This window comes from Sturnus vulgaris, chromosome 7 (genome assembly GCF_052056855.1).
Source record: "Sturnus vulgaris isolate bStuVul1 chromosome 7, bStuVul1.hap1, whole genome shotgun sequence".
NCBI lineage: Eukaryota > Metazoa > Chordata > Aves > Passeriformes > Sturnidae > Sturnus > Sturnus vulgaris.
In genome coordinates this window covers 36187795-36207349 of record NC_142249.1, presented here as the reverse complement: position 1 = coordinate 36207349, position 19555 = coordinate 36187795, and the positions used below count along the sequence as shown (strand labels likewise).

The following is a 19555-nucleotide window of genomic DNA, read 5'->3' as shown; positions in this document are numbered from 1 at the left end:
TGTCAAAACCCAACAGTGAGAGTAGCTATAAAAGGGAGACAGCACTGCAGTAAACTCATCAAAGGGAGGGTTTTATCTGCCCATAAAACTTCAAGCTGTTTATTGCCTCGTATCTGGACAGAACTATTGAAACACATGCTCCATCGGCACACAGTCATCTCAGTTTCACAACAAAGCAGTGCAGAACAGATTGTGAAAACATATTGTTCAGCTAATTGCATTGGCATGCAGATGCCCTCACATTTATGAATTAGCATCCACCATGGCAAAGGGATGTACAAGGAGACACAGGGACTGTGGCATGTGGCCCTGTGCCTGTTGAGAGATGTGCTGCCTGATGGAGTGCAGCCCACGAGCTCTGGGCTTCCCTTTCCTGCTTCTCTGGGCTACAGAAGCTTTGTTATTGTCTAACAAAAAGGAGCCTTCAGGCAAAAAGTCTGTGTGTCTTAAGGATATGAGGGTGCTTAAAGCTTCAAGCAGCCCTTCAGAACCAAATGTCTGCCACCAAGGCACCTGAGGAACCCCCAACACCTCAAGGATCTCTGCATCAGTTCACCGCGTGCGAAAATGAAGAAAATCCATGCCTGAAAAAGTCAATGGCAAAGAAACAGCCCAGCCACAGTGGGACTCTGAAAGGTATCCAAGCATTTGTATGGGTTGCAAGAGTGTTATACTTCATCAAAGCCATGCTGCTCAGGAGGAGGTGAACACAGGAAATGAAACACAAGACTTTATTTGACATGTTCTTACCGAGTATATTGATACGCTACACAAAATATTATGGAAGGAAATTACCTGTGTCAGCACTAGTATAAATACCTGTCCAATAAGCACTCAACTTTCAGTAATGGCCCTGTTAACACGAGGGCAATGAATATGTGTTTGTCACTTAAATGCATCAAGCAAGTCTATTAAAAAAACCCTACAAGATTAAACCTGGCACCTATTTCAACACTGATCAGGGAGAAACAATAGATCTGAAATCATGTGGTTTGAGGTGTGAGGTTTTTCATAATACAGAATTTGCAACTTCTTTCCATCTTGCACACTTAGGAAAACACAGACCACTTGGCAGTGGTTTGAATCCCTGCATAATTCACAAAGTTTTGAGTATTTCATGACATGACAAATTGTTCAGACACTTTACTGTCATACCCTTCTGCTGCTGTTGCCTCAAATCTTCCCCCAAGGGTTTGAGGAGGAGGAGACACTGGATAGAAATAGTGTGTGTTGGGAGGGGAGAGCTGTCACTCCCTCAGGACTAAGACCTGTCCAGAGTGTCATCCCCAGGGTTTACCAGCAGGTTGTTATGGCAGTCATGTACCACTGACAGAGGTCTCTCCTGCAAACATTTCCTAAGGCATTCAGCCCTTACTGCAGCTGGAATACTGTCCCTTCACCCACTCTGCTTGTGTGGGCTGCCTCCCATAGCAGACCAAGGGGAAGGATGTGTTGAATCAACTGTCACGGTAATAACTATGTGTTTCACTAACCAACTTTCTATAGCTCTGTCTCTGCAGAGACATAAATAGCTCCAGATTCAACCATCCTGGCAGGACCCATTAAGCCTGACATCCCTCAAAAAATAATTTACTTTCCTAGAAAATAACTAGGCCATGAAGTAGTTGAAGGATAAGTGAAGACTGCCACGTGAGGAGCAGTGCTGGGACACGAGTAGGAAAGCCTACCTGTGGACATGGGCTCCACTGTCCCCAGTCAGACACTGCACACTCACTGGGACAGTACAAGCTGCACTTCTGCTCTGTCTCTGGGACTTCAGCCTGCTTACACAGAGCGTTGGGCACAGTCTCCATGCTGTGGTCCTCAGCAGTGCTCACACACCTACACAGAAAACATACACTTTAATTAGAGTATCACAGATACGATGGATATCAACAAGTTTTCTCAACCCCATGCAGGACACAGACATGACAATAGCTACAAGCAGCATGGTCAAAAAGTAGAATTAATATGTTAATGTAAATGGAAATCAGCTACGTGCACAACACGCTTTTGTTGCTTCATATAGAGGGATTTTAACTTTGATCAGCTGACAAAGGAGCAAACAGAAAGTGACAACCAGCGAGAACAAATCTTAGCGCTCCTGCTAGTAACATCTGAACATTTGGAAATAACTCAGCATTTCCCCATGCCTGGGGAATGAATATTCAGTAATAATGAATGCCACTCTGGTGCGTGCAGTGCTATTACTTGGGGAAAATGTTAGCAAATCAAAATATGGAGGCTTTGCACCTCAGGGAGCTTTATGTATACATGGCATTTAGGTTGAAGAATACTAATTTAAATATCATGCCGCGTTCCTGAAAAACCAAGGCTGCATCTCAGAAATGCTTTTCCTGTAAGCCATGGCACATAAACACATGTTTCTTTTCATTTGAAATACACTGGACTCAGCAGCACACTCACTGATATCTGGCCAATATCAGATGGCCAGATATTGCAGCTTTATGCAAGAACATATCAGCTCTTTTAGATCTGGAATACCTGAGCTTTTGTCTTCACGCACCTGACTTTCCTCGTTTGTATTCCTTCTCCACAGTGGAGGGAATTTTGTTCACTGTTGATTTTGCACGGAGACCATGGTCCTACTTCCCAGGAATACTGATTGCACTCGCTGTAGCATGGGACTGCCTCGTGCACCTGACAGGAGAAAGAACCAAACTCTCCAGTTGAACTGTCCAGGTTAGCATGTCTGCAGAAACACCTCAGCCAAACCCTCCAAAAGGCACGCTGAAAAATACCCTGGCTTACCACTCCTCATGCTAAGCCTGTTGTAATGGCTTTAAGTTAATTTATTCATTATTGACTTGCCAAGGGATTTTTAAGTATATAATGAACAGCATTATATGATGTATGCATGCAGCATCTTCGGAAGCAGGATAAATAACAGCTATTTCCTGCAGCCAGAAGAGGAACTCCATTACAATTTCATTTGCTCTGCCTGCTCTCAGTATAATTTATCACACGTCATTCACCAAGATTGTATGTACCACATCCTTTTGTGTTTCAGAAGGTACAAACCTAAAATCACCACTCATTTACCTTTGCTTCTAAGGCATTCTTATAAGCCATTTACCATAAAAGAATGAAATTTCATGCATCCTACAAATTTCATTTTTATACACAAAAATGGCAAACGCCTTTTTGCCTGCAAGTGACTTATCTCTAACATATCTCCTAATCAAACACGACAGTGTGTTCACCTGAACTATGGCATCTACAGAGGGAGAAAAATACAGCCAAAAGCTTGATAAAAGGTGCCAGGTATTCAGGTTGTTAAAAGCAGCACACTGAGATATAGCACTTCAGCAGATTTTTACGTTTAAATAAATGAATGCATCAACAGTTCTATTACAGTGATGAATAAAAGTTATTTATTTTGAATCTGGTTTGTCTGCAGAAGCTGATTTGAAGATACAGTATTCCCTGTTGCTTTGCATGAAGTAAAATGTGCTGCCCTGGAAAAATACAACACACCTAAAATTTCTTCTTCCACACACCAAAATCTCCTCAGTCTTGCTGCTGTGGAGCCATTTGATTCTCACCATTAGAATAACTATAAATCAATATCCTTCCTCCCAACTACCCCCCAAAAATATTCAGCCACATGTTTAATAATTTACAGCTTCATTTTGAAATAGCAGATTATGACTAGACATGTTGTGGCCACAAGAATAAAAAACCCTCTTTGTAACATTTGGGAGGTGGGAAGACAAGAAAATTGAGATACCAGTCTGGAATTAAAACTGGTGTGCCATCAGAAAATCACCTTCATTTCAAATGGAAGGAAGATAACTTGCAAAGGAGAACTCCTCCAAAATAGAAAATGTCATAAACGAATTTTAACTGTGGGTCTGTCTATATATTGTGCATAGGTTTAGCAGAGGAGGAAGAGTAAGAGATGATGAAAAGCAGAAAATGCGTAAAGGTGAAAAGACAGGAAAGAGGGAAATCAAAGTCTGAACTGGTGAGGGCAGGGATAATATGAACTAGTTAGAGCATCACATTTCACACAGAGGAGGGGAAAGGGAAGGGAAGGGAACAAAGGGGGCAAAGGCAGTCATACCATTAACACCATTTCCCTTGCATATTATCAAGCACAAATTACAGACCTAGATGTGGCTTTGAGCAACCTGAATCAGCAAAAGGTGTCCCTGCCATGATAGGGGAGTTGCAAATGAGATGATCTCTAAAGTCCATTTGAACTTCAACCACTCTCTGGTTCTATGTGGACTGTGCACCAAGGCACTGGCATTTGGCCTAACTCCAGAATATCCAGGTGTGTGTGCATTGTACAAAGTGCACACAGAGCTAAGCTTCCCACACCGAGCAAGCAGCACCACAAGCATTGCTAATTAGCTGAGCAGCCAGCCTCGTTATCATTAACTGATGTACATGGGAGCACAGAAAAGCAGCACTCAGCAAGCCTGGGCTCAGCACCAGCCAGCAGGGAGCCCATGGATGCTGGGACACAGCCGAAGCCACCAGCCTGGCCCACCAGCCTGTCACCTCCACTGACTCCTGCAGCCACATCCCTGCACGCACCAGGGACAACAGCAATCCCTCTTCAGGCACTGCCAAGCCTTTGTGTTCCCCACAGACATCCATCCAGGAGATGGATGTTGAGTCAGGGAGTATTTATTAGTTTCCTGGCTCCACAGGAGGAAGGAAAAACTACAGCCTGCCTATGTTGCCTGACAAAATACCCTGCCATCCACAGGAGACGATTAGTGAGGGAAACAGGAGCTTGAGGCATGATCAGTTTTTTCCTCATCAAAGAGGGAACAAGCCAAGAGCCAAACTTGGACAAAACTGGCTGCCAGGGGCCAGCTCAGGGAGAAGGTGCCTCACAGGGCAGCATCAAGGATGGTAAAACTTAATAAGTAAGTTTTATTAAGAACTGGGTGGCCTGTTCCTGCTGTTTAGATTTCTGGAGAGGCAGCTGAGGCTGGGAGCAGGCAGGAGGAGGAAGAGGTGCTGCCTTCGTCTCTCCCACCCTCCACAGGCACAGTGGGGCAGCCGGGGCAGTCCAGCACAAACAGCAGCTTTGGAGATTTAAGATTCTTTCCCTTGCTCTGTTAAATAACCCTTCCTCAGGGTTAGAGTATACCACTGTGAATCCTGCAGGTTCTCAGCACTCTGCTGCCTGAAGCCAGGGAAGCTTTGGGAATCCCATCTCGTTGTCTCAGTGACCTCTGATCACTCTGCCTTAACATCTGTTAAACTTCAGACCTCTCCTAACCAGCAAAGCCCACCTGTGGATAGCAGCAAAGGCTTAACATCAGGCATTTACCAAAAATGTGTTTTAGTGGTCAAAACCTCTGTGGCATGTATCTGCTGCAGTAACTGTGCAGGAAAACCAGACAGAATTGGGCAGGCATGGGATTTCACATGAACTAAAATCTATCTGAAGAATCCTGTGAGCCAAAACAGAAATCCCATAGGTACTGACAAATACATATAACATGAAGTGATACTTCAAATGTGCTCTTTAAAGAGCAGGGAGGATCACAGCAACAAAGCCATTAATAGAGCACTTCTAGCCTGCTGTCTGATTGTGTCACACCGGTTCGATTACATGTGAAGTGCCATCAGCTCTCTTCCTCCTCCAACAGACACAGACAGACAGACAGACATCCTGGTTTGTGCTGGGGAGGGAGGACACACAGCACTGGCTGCACGTCCCTGTGGTAACTCAGATCCCCAGTGATCTGCTGCTGACCTGTGCAGTACCTCCTCTTTGGTCAGGATCCTCAGCTTACACTCACCACCAGAAATCCTGAATTATAACTGTCACAAATAACCTGTTTTCCTAAATTATTGTGCTGACACCATGGTATATTGTTCCTGTGAACAAGCTCTCCCCTCTGCCCCGTGTCACTGCTGAGAAATGCCATCTCTGGTGGCACCTCTGGGACACTGGGGAGATGTAAATAACCACCTGCATCACCGGGAGGGACAGATTTCTGCAGAACAAGTTACAACAGGCACCTGTGGATGCCATTAAGCTTTTAAGTGAGAGTCTCAAGAAGATGCAAGATTTCCATGGGTGGAACTCTGTGGGAATGAGTTCAGGAAGCTGTGAATACAATTTGTAACTCCATCTTTGCATTTAAAAACCACAGTGCTGTGGCATGTGGTCCTTTCCTCCACAGGAGAATGTTTTCCTCCCATTTTCTCTCCTGGCTTGCCATAATTTGTTTTCAATCACCTCCCATTCCTCTTTGGGTTTTTTATTTGGATTTGAAAATAACCCTACAACAAACCTTAAAGCCTTCCATTCCTGCTTTTGCTAGGAGCTATGCTACTTAAGGAGGTCAAACAGATGTGCTCTTGATTTTTCATTTTCAAAGGGTTTTCACTAAGCATTCCTGTTCTGTGGGTCCCACAAAACAGAGGACCCTGGGTTCACTTCTCACCTCCTGGGTCCATGGGAACAACCCTGTCCTGACCCTGAACAGAGGCTGGGATGGGATGTGGTGTCCTCATCCCCTCACTAACCCAGGAACCCAAAGCACCCAGTCCTGGAGGGGGTTGGGATGTGCTCCCATGGATCCCTGGCTGTAACAGACTGCATCCAACCTTCACATTACACAAAATACACATGGTCGAGGTCTTCTGGCCTCCCTCAAGTTTGCCATCCACTACCTCTGCTGCAGATACAGAAATCCCTTCTAAAGCTATGACACTTCCCAAGCACAAAGACAACAGTTCCTTTGAAAATAATCTGCTTAATGCTCACCCTTCCCCAAGCTTATGCAAACCTGCTATGACAGGGCATTTACAAATCCCTTCACACTGAGCCCCCCACCTACATTGTGGATCTGTAGTGCCACAATCCATGTCCTGGAGGACAAAAATGAAATTAATTACATGCAATAGGCACAGGAACCTGTTCTGCATGGAGGGAGAAAGATGCTGGAAGTTGCAGACACTTGACCTGCAAGGAGCTGCAGAGATCAGCACCCAGGGTGACCAGCCTGGCTTCATCCCTTACTGCCTCATGAAATAAAGTCTTCTGGCATTTTAGCAAATGAACTGCTTTCCTCAATTTTTATTCATATTTATATGCTGGGTTTTGGGCTCAATGAACCAAGGGATGTCTGAAGCCAAGGGGAATTTTGCTGCTGCCTTTCACACAATCACTGTATCACTCTTTGTAGTCAGAATTAACCTGGAATACTGCTTTAACACCCGAATCCCAAAATCAAGTTGATGGGCACAGTTCTCAATAAATTAAAGGGAAGAAGGACAAAAGCTACTTTTTAAGAGACAGACTGCTAAAGCTTACCCTAATAAAGGAACCCAGTTCCCATTCACTCAAATGCAATTCCTGAAACCTTGCTAAAGCATTATTGATGTGGACAGCTACTTAACAAGATATACAAATATTAACCTATTTATTTTCTCTTTTAATAGCTGATACTTGCATTTTAATGAAAAATCCAAATATCTAACCACCAAAGAGCTTTGGTGTGATTTATATTGTTCTCTAACTTACTTATTTAAATGTAAGTTTGCAAAGGACTTCTAGAAATAAATGCACTTGCTCAACTGTTGTGATTCATTAAAAGACATTCATACCTATACTTCAGGTAGCCTGTCTGATGAGCACCTGCAGAATAAACTAGAACGAGGTTCAACACTTCTGAAAATCATAGTGACTTCATATTTCAGTGAACATCAAGATTTATTGTCCCTCAAGGTAAATATTGACTCTAGTTTTCCCTCAGTCAATATTTTAGCTTTCATGACAGTAAATCTTGGTGTTCACTCCAACTAAGTCAATATCTGCTTATTATATTAGAACAACCAAACTGATCACTGTAGCAGTTGCCTGAGACCCTGAGGACTCCCTCTGTGCTATTCATTTCTAATACAAATGGGCTAAATTCACTGCTAACATAAGTTCATTTCATATGGCTGCCCTTACACCAAGGTTACATTAGACCTAATACATTGAAACAGTCAGAACCCAAGGAATAACAACCAATTTTCAAACTGTGGAGACCACCATGAGGAACAGTAAAGGTAGAGAAGATTTCATATAGGAAAGAGAGCTGACTTGCTCTGGTTTGCAAAGACACTTGCTGGGAAGGGTTAAAACCACTCCTACTGACACTGGACAGCAATTTGCTCCCTTTTAATACTTTTTGCATAACCACTTATATGTTCTCTGCATATCCAGGCTGCAAGAGGAGGCAGCAGTGGGATGTTCTCCTCCTCTTAGGGCTTGTGGCATGTGGTGACATGTGGGCCACAGCCAGCACTTTTGCAACCAGCCTGACACAAATGGATCCACAGTATGGTGGGAAATACATCTAAAAAAAATATCCCTTCATTGTAATAATCTACAGATTTGACTTCTATGTTGATTCCATCTCGTTCATCCAAATATTTTCTTTGGTTGAAAGACACCCATATATTAACTAAATAACTTCTATAATGTTCCAATACTGCTTTCATGTTCTGTTTAATCCTAACCAGCTAATTTCTAACAATGAATTTCTTTTATTTAGTTCTTTAAAAGTGAAATTAAAATTGAGTACTTGCTTTGTTAATTACTTAACTGTGTGTTTGATTTGGCAGATCTAAGCACACACTTAAAAAGCCTTACTGAATTAACTGTATATCTGAAGGACAAGTACTTGCACATTAACAAACACTACATCACAGAAATTATCTCATTAAAATTTCAACATTAAATAGTTCTCTTTAAAATAAAATTGATTTTATTTCATGCTAGTTTATATATTGATCACAATTGCCAGAAATATGCTTAACCACTCACCAGTATTAAACCTGGTTGAACAGTTAATTTTCAAGCAAATTAGATTTTGCAAAGCAGCAGCTTCACTGATGAATACTTGTTTTTAGGTATTTGGATGCTGCAGCAAATAGCCACCAAAACTTTAAAAAAAGTTGTTCAAAATTACTTAGAGCACAAAAGTTTGAACTGGTCTGTGGCAAGACTTCTAAATTATCGGAGTTCCTGATATTCCTGAATTTTGTATGCCTGTAGCAGATCCCTGCACAAATACTTGTGAATCAAATTCAGCAGTTTTAGTTTTTATTTATACTCAAATCAAAGGAGTTTGCATTTCTTACCTCCTTTGTGGTGCGAAGAAAAGAAAATCAATTAGAGCTTTGCTAAGATTCTGAAAAGCCTTCACTGATCGAATAAAAACCCCTGAAACTATCTAAAACTTTGTATCCAGAAAAAGGACGAGATCCATTTTATTCTAAGGTCAGAGGCAGGGCAGTGATCACAACAGCACAGACACAGAATTGCACCAGCTCCCAGGATCTGCCCCGTGGACACTGTGGAAGTCCCTACACAAAGAGACCCCTCACCCGTACTCCACTACTTCAAAATCTGCTGAAAAATTATTTTCTCTGTAAAGAGTGAAAACACTTATCGAGCCTCTGAAGTTTCCTCTGCTCTTGATTATCTATTTATAGCCCAATCCTCAAAACTGCTCAACTTTAATCCTAATTTACACATGAGACAACTGAGGATGAAGAGCTGAGTGATTTACCAGAGGGTGGCAAGGAAGCCCTCGGGGAGTGGGGGACTCAATCTGGAAATGCCCAGCTTCTTGAACTAACTGGATGATATCTCAGCTTAAAATCAGATCCTGGAAAGTTCAGATAAAGACATTTCAGGATGAAGCCATCAAAAAAAGCAGCACTCTAAAATTCTGGCTGCAAAATGAGGAAAAGAGGAGAAATTAGGAAAGCAGCAGGGTATTTTTGATATAAAGACATCTGGATGCTCCATTTTCCCTCACCATGGCCCTTAGATGCTTTTACTTCATCTACTTTTTTGCTGGACTTTACAAAATGCTCCTAGTAAATCCCTTACTTTCTTCTAATGGATAATTAAATATTCGAAGTCAGACACTGGTTTATTTCAAATTCTTAAGTGCAAGGAGTGGAAAATGCCTTGTTTAGAAAGTTAATTGAGGCGAGCTCTGTCTAACCCCAGTCATTACATCTTGCTTTGATAGAACTACCACATTGCTCAGCAAGGTTTATTAATTCATATTTACAAGTAGTAAGTGGTTTTATTTTCTGTGAGATTGGTGCAGGCACTAGAAACACCAAATTGTAACATGGTAAAGCATGAGTGCTCTTTTTCAGAGATTAAAATACCAAGTTGGCATCATTCAGCACAAGTAAATAAAGAAAAAATATGCAGCTCCTGGCCCCAAACGTGCCTGCCTGGTTTTAGTCATGGTTTTACTGTCAGTGAAACCTCTGAGGAGCAGGACATAGTACAAAGTATAACCTTGCACATATTGGGTATTTATTTCTACCTGAAATACTCAGAGAAGACAATTTAGTCTCAGTTATCCAAAAAATTTGAGGTGTTAAAGTGGGAATGGGGGCTTATGAGAATACAATCACAAACGGTCAGTTCCTGTGCCTCTGCTTTTTATTTTACATTTTAATTATGTTTCATTCCTATCAAGAAAATATTGAATCCAGATAAGATACTAACAAATACCATCTTACTAAGTTGTCAAATACAGGGGTTTAAAGCAAGGCAGAAACTCATTAGTGAGAGTTTCAGTGCATTTTTGCAGATTTCAGAAGTTGTAAGTGCTGCTGCCTCCCTGTCACAAAGCCAGGCAAGCATAGAAAATTTAAGTAGGTACAAATAAATCAATATCCATTGTTTCTGAAACAGCACATTTTGCTGCAGCTGAAGTTTCAGGGGTAACAAACAAATGTGGCACCTCTCTGGATGAATCTGTTATGTTATAATAATGTTGGATCCAGTTTTAAAGAGAGGAAGAGACAAAAAAGCTGATTGATGAAGAAAACATCGAAGCCCTTTTTTACTAGATGAGAACAACAAGATGAAGACAGATTGCAACACCAACCTGAGCCTTTGTAGATGTCCATGTTAGCAGGGCATGATAAGCAGAAAGGAAAGAAAATTATATATTCATTAGTTTGGCTGCTGCACGATAATATTGCAAAAAAAAAAAAAAAGGAAAAAGGCAGAAAATCTGCTTAAAATAAAATTGCCACAATGTAATGTTGCATTCAATCCTTTGATTTCCCCATCTTAAAAAAAAAAATTACCTCAAGCAGAAATCAAGCATCTCTTTGTGAGTCAATGAAAAGCACTACTATTCTGAAAGAATAAAGCAGAGTTCATTCAGCTCCAACCAGCAATCCTCTGGAGCTCTTCACTGTGTCTCACAATCAAAGTTTAGGATAATAAAAAAAAATCTATGAAAATCTATGCACCTGAAATCTGGTGAGACAACCCACAATTATGGACTATCAGTCATAATAGACCAGAAAGGCTTTCAGGTATTTAAGTATTAATTGGGTGGCTCTGTCTCTAGTGAAGCCTGCAGCTGCCATGTCCCTCTGCTCTCATGTGACTGAAACACCCAAGGAAGCCCCCAGAGAGGTGTGGCAAGAGCCACCCCAGCCTGGGGACACGGGGCTCTGGAGCCTGTGTCCTGTCCCTGCCCAGCCAGCCGGCACTCCCAGACCAAATCACTGCTCCAGCAGGTCAGAAACCTGCCCTGGTGCGATATGAGCAAGTAATTACTTGATCCAGAAGCCAAGTCATCTGTCACATGAAATGAAATAAACGCCGTCACTAAACACAAACAGTCCCACAGAAGCACTTTCTTTGTAGGCATCTGGACAATAGGCAATTTAAAGAAAAGACCATCAGAGCTTCCTGCTAAGTTAAAAATGATGCCTCGGAGACAAAGCTCAGCCCTAGCCTTTCTTTTAGGAGATTTTAAATCATTTCAAGGTCTAAGAGCTTCAAATTGATATTCTATCAGTTTATTTTCATGTCTTAAGCAAGAATGAATTAACCCAACGAGAGCAGTTAGTCTGTCCTTACTGTAGTATGATCTTGAACTGACAAATCTTTCCATACGAGATTTAAAACCAGTTAACTGACAAGAACAATTTGATTGATAGTACTATAGACAAGAGATAGAAGAGACTGGGAAGTGTCAGGCAGTTGAAAGTTATGTTTTTTGAAACACTCTTCTATGAGGCTACACCAAAGGCTGGAAGCAGAGAGAACTGCAAACGGCTCCTGAGGCTTCCCGCAGTCACAGCAAGAAACAGTCCAGTTTATGTTCCCGCAAAAGCAGAATAGAAATGCAAACCAGCCCATAACCTGATTGTTTCATTAGGATGAGCCTGTGGCTCTCCCCCCAGCCTGCTCAGCAGCAGGTCTCATTCCTCCTCAGCAGCATCCAGGCAGAAAGGGATGCTCGCAGGGAGAGCGGGACAGGCGCTGATGGATGAGTGATCGATCCCATAGCTTCAGAGCTCAATCACCCATAGCCTGATTAGTAACTGCAGCTGGAAAAATTTTCCTAGAAGAGCCAGATAACGCAGAAGGCAGGGGATGTGACAGCCTGTTGCATGGCCTGTTTGTGGGAGCTGTCTCTCTGCCAGGACAGGCAGACACAGCAATAACTCGAGTGATTTTCTCCCTGTAATTACAGGGGAGGCAAAGGCAGATCCCCCAGCAGGGCTACACAGAGCTCAGCCTCGGGACCAGGCACACAATTCCACACATGTGAAGGCAGCTAAAGCCACACCACTGCACACTTAAAAATCCTACAGTTCTTACAATCTGACAGTTTTTATTGCTATTTCTTGCAGGTGGATCCAGACAGAAAAGATTTAGGTACAGAAGAGCCGAGTTTTCTTCGCCCAATGCATATGTTCAAGGAAAGTAATGTGCTGCAGAGAGAAACCATGCTTCTACCTGAAAGAACATCCATATTTAATAAACTAAAGGCTCCCTTGAGCCAGAAGTTAAATTCTACCCAACCTACTTCAAACATCAGAGCGCACATACACTGTCCCCAAAAGATAAGAGGGAATTGCTTGCGAGCCACTGCCTTGTGGGGTTGCTGATGTCCCTGTAGTTCTGGGTATCTTTCTTCTCTGTTTCCACTCCTTTCTTTCAGCGCAGGGAATATGTCTTTTCAGATTCCTACATTTCTATCACTGGCCTGTAGTTTGAGGTTAAATGCTTTACATGGACCTGCACAAACCCACACGAATCAATGCAAAGACTACTGAATTCCACTGGGATGTGCTGTAGCAAGCACAAAACATCTGAACATTTATAGGTGCTTCACTAAAATTTAGGGGGAAAGAAGTATTGATCATGGTGAATTTTTGCTGCAGTATGTATTTATTTAAAATGGACATCAATATTGCCGATATATATTGCTGATTAATGATAAGCTACATAAAAAGTAAATAGATGGGTTTTTTAACAAATCTGACAAGGAACACATCCCTAGGGATGTGCAGGGGAGGGTTAGACTAGATAATATTTAAGGTCTATTACAACCCAAACTATTCTATGATTCTGTGAAGGAACAACAGGATAATTCTGAACATGCTCTGAACACACCAGCATCTAGCACATAGCTATATTTTCTTGGTTTTAAGGAGTTCATGAGTGTCTCACAACAGTAACTCTACCAGAACACTGAACTCCTGATTTGTTCACATACCACAGGGTACTGTACCCTCTAATAAGCACCACCAGTGCACCAAGTCGTGCTCTGCAGCACCATTCAGGATGGGTATGTCAGGGCATGAGTGATTCAGCAGTTCTCACACCTCTGCCATTCCCTGGAGCACCACCTTCACGCATCCATGATTCTGGAAATAATGGAGTGAAAAAGGCTGTTTCCCAAAACAGTAAGAAAAAGAGGATATAGAAAGCAAATGCATATGGAGACTACAAAACCCAGCTGTGCTTTGCAGTGTGTCGTACACATGAACCACTCTACCTGAAACCTTTTAGAGAATTAAATAATGCAACATAGTAAATAGCATGTGATATGAATTAGAGGACACAGTAATTTAGAGATCATGTAAATGGTCTAAAAAAAATATTCACCCAGCCCACTGCAGATGAGAAAGTAAGGAAAATTAACAAGGCAGAGACAAGAAACTGGTGTTGAATAGCAGATCTTAAAAGAACTGAAGAGTAAAAGAAATAAAGGGAAACACCATTACCTATCACAGGAGCCACACAGAGAAAGCCCAACACAAAATAAAAGGTCAATTCACAATAGAGGGAATGGCAGAAAATGGAAGATCACCAACAGTGTGAAGACAAAGAAAGGTGAGATAAACAGGCACTGACTCAGAAAGTTTGGCCAACAAGGAGGTCAAACTTGAACAGACACTTGAAAAAACTTCTGTGTCAATGGGGTTATTTAGGAATGACAGGATCAAGATGCCCAGCATCTTCAGAAGATGCAATGCAAGAAAACTGGAGGAAGAAATGAGGAAAACAGTGAACTGCACAGCAGTCATAAAAATATTTATTCTTGGGAAAATATTTTTCTACAGACATCATCTATCATCTATAAGCAGCAGATAATAAGGAGATGAGCAGCAGGCAGCATGGGATTGTCAAGAACAAACTGTGTGAAATCATTCTAATGTTCTTCAGTAACAGGATAAGAGATGCTGTGGATAGGGATGAAGTAGCAGGTATTATGTCAACCTTAGTAAGCCTTTCACAAACCTTCAGGCTAAGGAAATATGGTTTGGATTAATCTAATACTCCGCAGTACAATGCTGGAAAATCACATTCAGAATAGTGAAGTGTAAAACTGGCAAGAAACCACACACATTGCTCCACAGAGCTTTACATTCTGTATCCAGTCATATTCCTTGTTTTCATTAATGTAGAGCTGATGGACTGAAAATTACTCTTAGTGACTGTGGGAGCTGCCAAGGTGAGAGGGACAGCGAGGAAACTGGAGGACAGGAACAGAATTCAAGATGTACTCTATGAATTGGTGACACAGAATGAAAAAATAGGTTGAAAGAGAAGTACAGAACGACAGTGACCAGAGACTGACCAGACAACAGTGAGAACACAGGATGAGAAACAAACAGCCCCTCAGTGGTAACACTGTCCTGGATCCAGAAATGGCAGAGAACCATAAAAGAGAATGTGATTCAATACTATAGTAAAATGATGAGACAAATGCAGAGTTTGTAGAACACTGAGGTATCACTTCAGCTATGGCACAGATTCAGCTCAGGAAGCAAATCCAGGCTTAGGTCCCCAATTCATGAGAAATCCGAAGGATTTGAACCAACTGGGGAACAACTGATGACAGTAACAATATAAAGACCAGAGTCAAATTGTCAAGGTGAGTGGTGGCATTTCCTCTGCTGCTTTACAGGCAAACATTTAAAACACCAATATAATTAGTTACCATCTATATGATGGCAGGTCTGTCAACAAAGCATGGTATCACTGTCAGATAAAATAGCAATGCTTAGCCATAAAAAGAAATAACTCTGCTATATCACACCAGATGCAGAGTAGCAAAAAGACACCTGAGAGAGCTTTAAAGAGATCTTCCAGCAGCTTGAAACCATCTATCTGCAGCATCACTGAGCTCTATGCTGGCTTATTCACTGCTGCCTTGAATAAATTACAGATTGCCAGACTCTGTTTTGAAACCAGGAGCTGTCTCATACCTCATAGAGAAATAGGGGGGAGGAATTGCCATTATATTAAATATTAACAACACTGTTGTTGTAACACTGCCTACAGTCCTAGCTCCTTGTTGTAAAAGTAGCATTGATAATGACAGAGCAGTTAAAGGAAACCCAGGAAAATAATTCAAAGTCTGGAATACTTGCCTAAAAGTAGCAAAATGAAGGAACCTACTTTGGTTCAGATGAAAGATGGGAAAAAGGAGATTCAATTATTTTTGAGAATATACAGAGAAAATTTATCTTAAAAGATCTCTCTTTAAGCAAGCAGGTAAAGTGCATGTTCCCAAGGCTGAGAGCAGTAGTTAGACAAATTCAACCTAAAATTATAAACAAAGAGAGAACTTTTTAAGCATGAAGGAAATTAACCACTGGATCAGTTTATCCAGGGCTATTCCTCCTCCAGCCAAAGAGTATGCCTTTCCACAAACCTGCCCAGCTAGGCAGGGATTTGACTGCAAACAAAGAGCTTATCCTGTACTAGAGGTCAAAGCAGACCCACGTTGTCATCATCATCATCATCATCATCATCATCATCATCATCATCATCATCTATCTGTGGTCTTAGGATCTCTGAATGAGGAACTCCACAGAAGACTTCTAAATCATTTATTAAGCATCCAGTGAGCACCACATTTATTAAGCCACACTACATACTTTAAATATAAATTGCACATTGAAGTTGAAGGGATTCTTGCATGGATTTCATGTACATTTTGCGAGGCTCTCAAAAAAACATAGTTCTACATTATAGATCAGAGGCACACTGGAGTTCAGCCAGTTCATGTATCATCCCATAAATGTTGATCTCCCAAAGATGACAATATTTTATTTACTGCATCAGATCTAGCTACTAAATTTTAAGCAAGACAAGAGCTTCAGCAGGAGTTCAGTAGGAGAATACAGTTCTTAGCTAGGTCATGATGGCACCAATGGCATCAGGATGGAGCAGGAGAACAAAAAAGACCCAATTATTTAAATAAAGCAAACACTCTCTTGCCTGCATCTACTCATCAATGAATTCTGCCATTTCTAAACTGCAACTCTGGGGTAGGTAAAATAGATAGAATACTTGAAAATGCAAATTGGAGTCTCCTGTGTCTGGATAGAGGCTTCCAGATCTTTGGTTTGCTTCTGAGACAGCTGCTCCTGCTGGTTTTTATTACTAAGACCCCTTACTTAGCAGTGCATCTCTGACCTTCCTGCAGGTCAGTGCGTAGTACCTGGCATATGGACAAATATATGCATGTATGCATGGATACCACCAGGAATAAACAGCGGCTGATTGACAGGAAAGTGAAAAGAAAGAAAACAGAGAGAGAACAACTGGTAAAGAAGGGCAAATATGCACCGTGCAGAAGTGCATTTCAGGGAAGCAAGAAAAAGAGAGAAACACGGTAACAAGGAATACTGGCAGTGACACTGTGAAGGATAAAGACAAAGAAAAGACAAAGGAAAACACAAAAGGAAGAGGCTCACTGTGTTTTACAAAGGCTTAACAAAGTATAACATAAAGCAGAATACGTCTGAGACAGGACAGAGGTGCACAGAGAAGCAATGACAAAGTTATTTGCAACAGGGAACACATGGAACCCTGCTGGGCAAGACTTGGGTCATCTCTTTGTGGTTTGGCAAGTCCTGTAACAGCTTCTGATCATGTGAAACACATGCAATAGATAGAACAGTTGGAAAAGCAGCAACACTTAAAAAGCTAATGCCTGCATATCCACTGACAGTTTGATAGTGACCTTAGTGCTATCATTTGCTCTTTGGCAACACTTGTGTGGTAATTTTCAGCTTATTTCACAAAGCCAACTTTGGAAATCTTTGCTTTCAGCAAGCAGTGCAGGTTTAAGAATCAAGTTCCATTCAGTTTGTACCAAAGCCTCTCCCACAGTGCAACTGCACACCAGTGTGTGTGTCCAGACACAGATTTCAGAGAATCATGGAATAACAGAATAAGAGGTTGGATGGGACCCCAGAGGTAATCTGTTCCAACTATTCATGGCAAAAGGACAGTCCAGACAAGCTGGCCCAGCATCATAAAAGTGTTCAGCACTGGGGAAACCAGCACCACCCTGGGGAGATTATTCCAATGGATCGTTCTCACTGTGAAAAAATTTCCTTGTGTCCAGTTGGAAGGAGTAACCTTTTTTCCTACCTGTTGCCTCTTCCACACGACTCCTTGCAAAAAATGAGCCTACAGCTTCTTTGTAGCCACCCTTTAAATACTGGGACACAGAACAAGCCACATTTCACTGCCTTTTTATTTAGAATTAGACACAAACATTCCAAAGCAAGGAAAGTAACTGCTCGCTCAAAGAGCCATCTAAAAATACTTGAGCATGGCAGTAAATTCCTCTAAGTGTTTATTACAGGGACATCAGATAGTTTGCAAGTGACTTTTTTAATTGCCAAATGTTGGCAAGTCTAGGCTGTGAAGGACCAGCATACAGCACATTGCTTCAGATGGGTATAGAGAAATATAGCTTGCTAGATCACTGAAAAGTCCACTGCATTTATTCATTGCATTTGGAATAAATAACAGTTTAGGTTGGATTTTTCATTGTTTTGTGGGGTTTTTTTTCAGATTATGTAACAGAACAATTGAGCTGCCTTCTGTTACCTTCTATTATATCAATGAAAACTATCAGAGAAGGAAAAGCACCAAACAAATTCCTTCTTTTGCACCATGGAAATGAAAAACAAAAGTAATCAACTGTTATTTGTGCTTGTGCATGTTTAGACATGGAATTATTTTTCTTAATAAAAACAAAATACATTGCAATTTTGAGGAAAACAGAAACCTGAAGCATCATTTTTCCCTTCTAAATACAGTGGAAGATGCTTTTCAAGGACAATGCCTGACTTTCTTAACTCAGACAACTGCTGGACACCAACAAAAACAAACCATATTTCTCATTGTGATGGTCAGCATAACATGATATTCAAAATAAACAACCCAAACCACAAAATTTATGACTCTCTATTCCTGCCTGGCTTCCTCAAGTGCTGGACAGAGGGTTCTGGAGCAGGATGTGCTCCTGTTAAACACAAGGAATGTGAACAGGTAGCTGTGGTGCACTGCCAGCCAGAGAGCTCTTTGTAAATAGCTCTGACATGAGATACCCCACACAAAAGGAAAAAGGATTTGTTTTCCTCACTCATGCAGACAAAACAATTATGGCTGCACCTGAGCACTGCAGAGTGAAACCAAAGCAGCTAAAGGAAAAAGCCTAATGGCACATTGGGCAGGAGCTGCATGGTTCAAACAAGGAGAAGACATCAGAGATATCCCTACTGCTTGTTCTTGGGATTTCCACCTAAAACCAGGAATACATAAATCTCATCTCTTCAGTGGGGAATGCCATCCAAGCCACCCAGCACTGTTGCAGCCTCCTACAGCAGAAACCCAGATGTGCTGGGTTGTGCAGAAGAGCATGAGGGACCACAGCATTCACCTGAGAGAAAGGCACCTCAACACTCCTGCCTGCCTACTGGAAAACTCACTTGGATGCTTTCCACAGATTATAGTCTTGACGCTTTTTGCATTCCTGGAATCAACAAGACACATCACCAGCAGGGAGGGCTGGGGCAGAGAAGAAGCTGATAACAGACACTATTGTAATGGCTACCCTTTTAAGACCTCCTGGGGATGAGGTGAGATGCCACAGTGGGTAAAATACACCTTTCCTTGGGGAACAATTATGGGAGGCTTAAAGAAAATTAGGTGAAGTACTGAAGGAAGCCCCTGATGGGGGCAAGGGCAGCTCTAAAATAGAGAACAAAGCAGGATACAGTGAGGCAAAATTATCTTTGCTCAGTACAGTAATATGTGCAGACTTCTTCAGAGCACGTCTACTTATAGCAAATGTCATTTTCAACAATTCCAATAGATATGAAAGCATGCTTTTGTTGGGAATTACCCCCCTCAGACTGAATGCTTCCAGAAGCCTATCTTGTTTTATCCCAAAGCAATGATACTAAG

The 19555-nt window shown here is 41.7% G+C and overlaps 1 protein-coding gene across 1 annotated transcript in view; it reads right to left on the bottom strand.

Annotated features, from left to right (window-relative positions):
- Positions 1 to 19555, bottom strand: part of THSD7B (thrombospondin type 1 domain containing 7B) — a 299407-nt gene that overhangs the window by 30727 nt on the left and 249125 nt on the right. The window contains exons 17-18 of the mRNA XM_088168384.1: positions 2528 to 2661; positions 1689 to 1842 (exon numbers count right to left, since the gene is read on the bottom strand). Coding sequence (XP_088024510.1) covers positions 1689 to 1842; positions 2528 to 2661 — 288 coding nt within the window. The remainder of the gene's footprint in view (positions 1 to 1688; positions 1843 to 2527; positions 2662 to 19555) is intronic.